The sequence below is a fragment of the Hippocampus comes genome, unplaced genomic scaffold (assembly GCF_001891065.2).
Source record: "Hippocampus comes isolate QL1 unplaced genomic scaffold, H_comes_QL1_v1.1 scaffold94, whole genome shotgun sequence".
Classification (NCBI taxonomy): Eukaryota; Metazoa; Chordata; class Actinopteri; order Syngnathiformes; family Syngnathidae; genus Hippocampus; species Hippocampus comes.
This window is the reverse complement of record NW_017806059.1, coordinates 3528295-3530811: the sequence shown is the minus strand read 5'-3', so window position 1 is coordinate 3530811 and position 2517 is coordinate 3528295. Positions and strand designations below refer to the sequence as shown.

At 40.2% G+C, this 2517-nt stretch overlaps 1 protein-coding gene across 1 annotated transcript in view; it reads left to right on the top strand.

Moving 5' to 3' along the window:
- LOC109529648 (CUB and sushi domain-containing protein 3-like) overlaps positions 1-2517 on the top strand; it is a 447797-nt gene that overhangs the window by 186701 nt on the left and 258579 nt on the right. Inside the window, exon 24 of the mRNA XM_019893029.1 lies at positions 636-827. Within this exon, the coding sequence (XP_019748588.1) occupies positions 636-827 (192 nt within the window). The remainder of the gene's footprint in view (positions 1-635; positions 828-2517) is intronic.

Genomic DNA, 2517 nt, shown 5'->3' with positions numbered 1-2517 from the left:
TATACATAGGCATGGCAGCCTGGTGGACCAGTGGTTAGCACGTCGACCTCACAGTGCAGAGGTACCGTGTTCAATTCCAGCTCCGGCCTCCCTGTGTGGAGTTTGCATGTTCTCCCGGGCCTGGGTTTTCTCCGGGTACTCCGGTTTCCTCCCACATTCCAAAAACATGCATGGCAGGCTGATCTAACACTCAAAATTGTCCCTAGGTGTGAGTGTGAGCGCGGATGGTTGTTTGTCTCTATATGCCCTGCGATTGGCTGGCAACCAGTTCAGGGTGTCGCCCACCTACTGCCCAAAGACAGCTGGGATAGGCTCCAGCACCCCCCGACCCTTGTGAGGATAAGCGGATCGGAAAATGAATGAATGAATGAATACATAGGCATTATATAAATGCCCCCTTTAATTGCGATTTAATTGTGAACATAATTATAATTTGTCTAGAAGGAATCCTTTACTGAAAAGTAATAGAATGGGTAATTACTTTCCAAATGGCAATCAGTGCCTATTAACAACATGGGTAGAGAAGAAAAATGGTGTTCCAAAGTGGACTTGATTAATTGTGATAAATATGGCCCATACATCCTTTGCCATGTTCATGTTTGTTGTTTTGACGACACTTTTCAATATCACTTCAGGTTTTGAGCTTTCCCACTGTGATGAACCTGGTCTGCCACAATTTGGCTTTAAAGTCAGTGACCAGGGTCACTTTGCTGGAAGTGTGATCTCATATGGCTGTGACCAAGGTTACACCCTGCACGGCAGTGGCATTCTGAAATGCATGACCGGCGAGAGAAGGGCGTGGGACAACAGCCTACCATCATGTATTGGTAAGCGTATCACCTACCTTTTGTCTCACTCTCATTTTGCTGGACATCTGTAGACTGTATTTTCCTATTCAGGTAACTGAAGTTTCCTCCACTGTATTAACATTGTGAAGTTGTTATGAGAGAGTTTCTGTTTTGTGAAGTCCAGCAGCTTGCAATTTAAAAATGAAAATCAACAACAATTCTAAAGCCTGTGCTGAATTACCACATGCAACAACTCTGTGCACTTCCTCCTTCAGTGACACACTTTGGTGTTGTTCTTAAAACATATTGAATTCACTGAATTACTGAATTATTCTCTCTCTCTCTAGCAACAATAAACACACTGCTTTTAAATGTATTACAGCTATAGAAGTGCAACAAATAACAGCCAATCAATCAAATATTAGTTCAAAACAATTGTGAACTGTCAATGGCACATTCAGAAGAATGAGCTTGTCCAACATTCACTAACACTTTTTCTTTGTCTTGTAATTTAGTGGATCAAGGTCTGCACAACTTGAATTCTTTAATTTACTTTGCAAGCAGTTTGCCGACTTTTGTAAAAGACAGTAGGATTTAAATTTCTTTCCTAGTGGTCTTGAACTTTCATATAAAATTTCAGGAATGTTAAATTCCAATAAACCTGTCAAGGATTTTACCCTGGTTTTTGAATCTCATTATAACCAAGGACTGTTTCAACCTAATTCCAATTCCCTTATTGATTAAAGTGTGTTCCTTTTAAAACACACACCATGATGAGAGCGAGACCACACAGCACACGACGTCAACCAGCTGACAGCCGGCGAGCAACAAAATCTTAAAATGCCGCCGAAACGAGGACAAGACACCAAACAGGAGGAAGAAGTGATGACCCTTTCGCAAGTAAATGAACTTCTCAACCAACAAAAAGAACTGTTCACAGCACTCATACAGCAACAACAAGATCACTTCAAAGGATTTGTAAAGATGATATTGGACTCAACAAACACACGACTGGACAATTTTTCCAGGGAAGTACAAGAACTGAAAATTAGTCTTAATTACACTCAAAAGGAAGTCGACGACATCAAAAAACAACAAACGAATGATTCTGATCACTGCAAAACCATGCAAACTGAATTATACAAAGTATGTGACAGTATGCTGGTTTTAAACGACAAGATGGACATCTTAGAGGGACAATCAAAAAGGAAAAATTTGATAATCGATGGACTTGAAGAAAAGCAAGGAGAAACGTGGACTGAAACGGAGCAAAAAGTACAAACAATTTTCAAGGAGCAACTTCAATTAAAGGACACAATCGAGATAGAAAGAGCCCATCGCACAGGGAGACAGGAAACGGGAAGACTTCGACCAAGACCAGTAGTGGTGAAACTTGAAAAATATAAGGACAAAACAATGATACTACAGAGAGCAAAATACTTAAAAGGTACCAAAATCTACATTAATGAAGACTATACAGATAATGTACGACAAAAAAGAAAAGAATTGCTTCCAAAATTAAAAGAGGCACGTGAAAGAGGGGAAATTGCCTACCTGAGGCACGACAAACTCATCGTCCACCCCCGCACCAGTACTCCAATTCAACGGGCTCAACTTCAACATGCCGAGATTTGACGATTACCAGACAATAACTTTGAATTAACGGATATTGGAAACATACAACACAATCATGGATTTTAAAATCTTTGATTATGCTGAACATAAGACA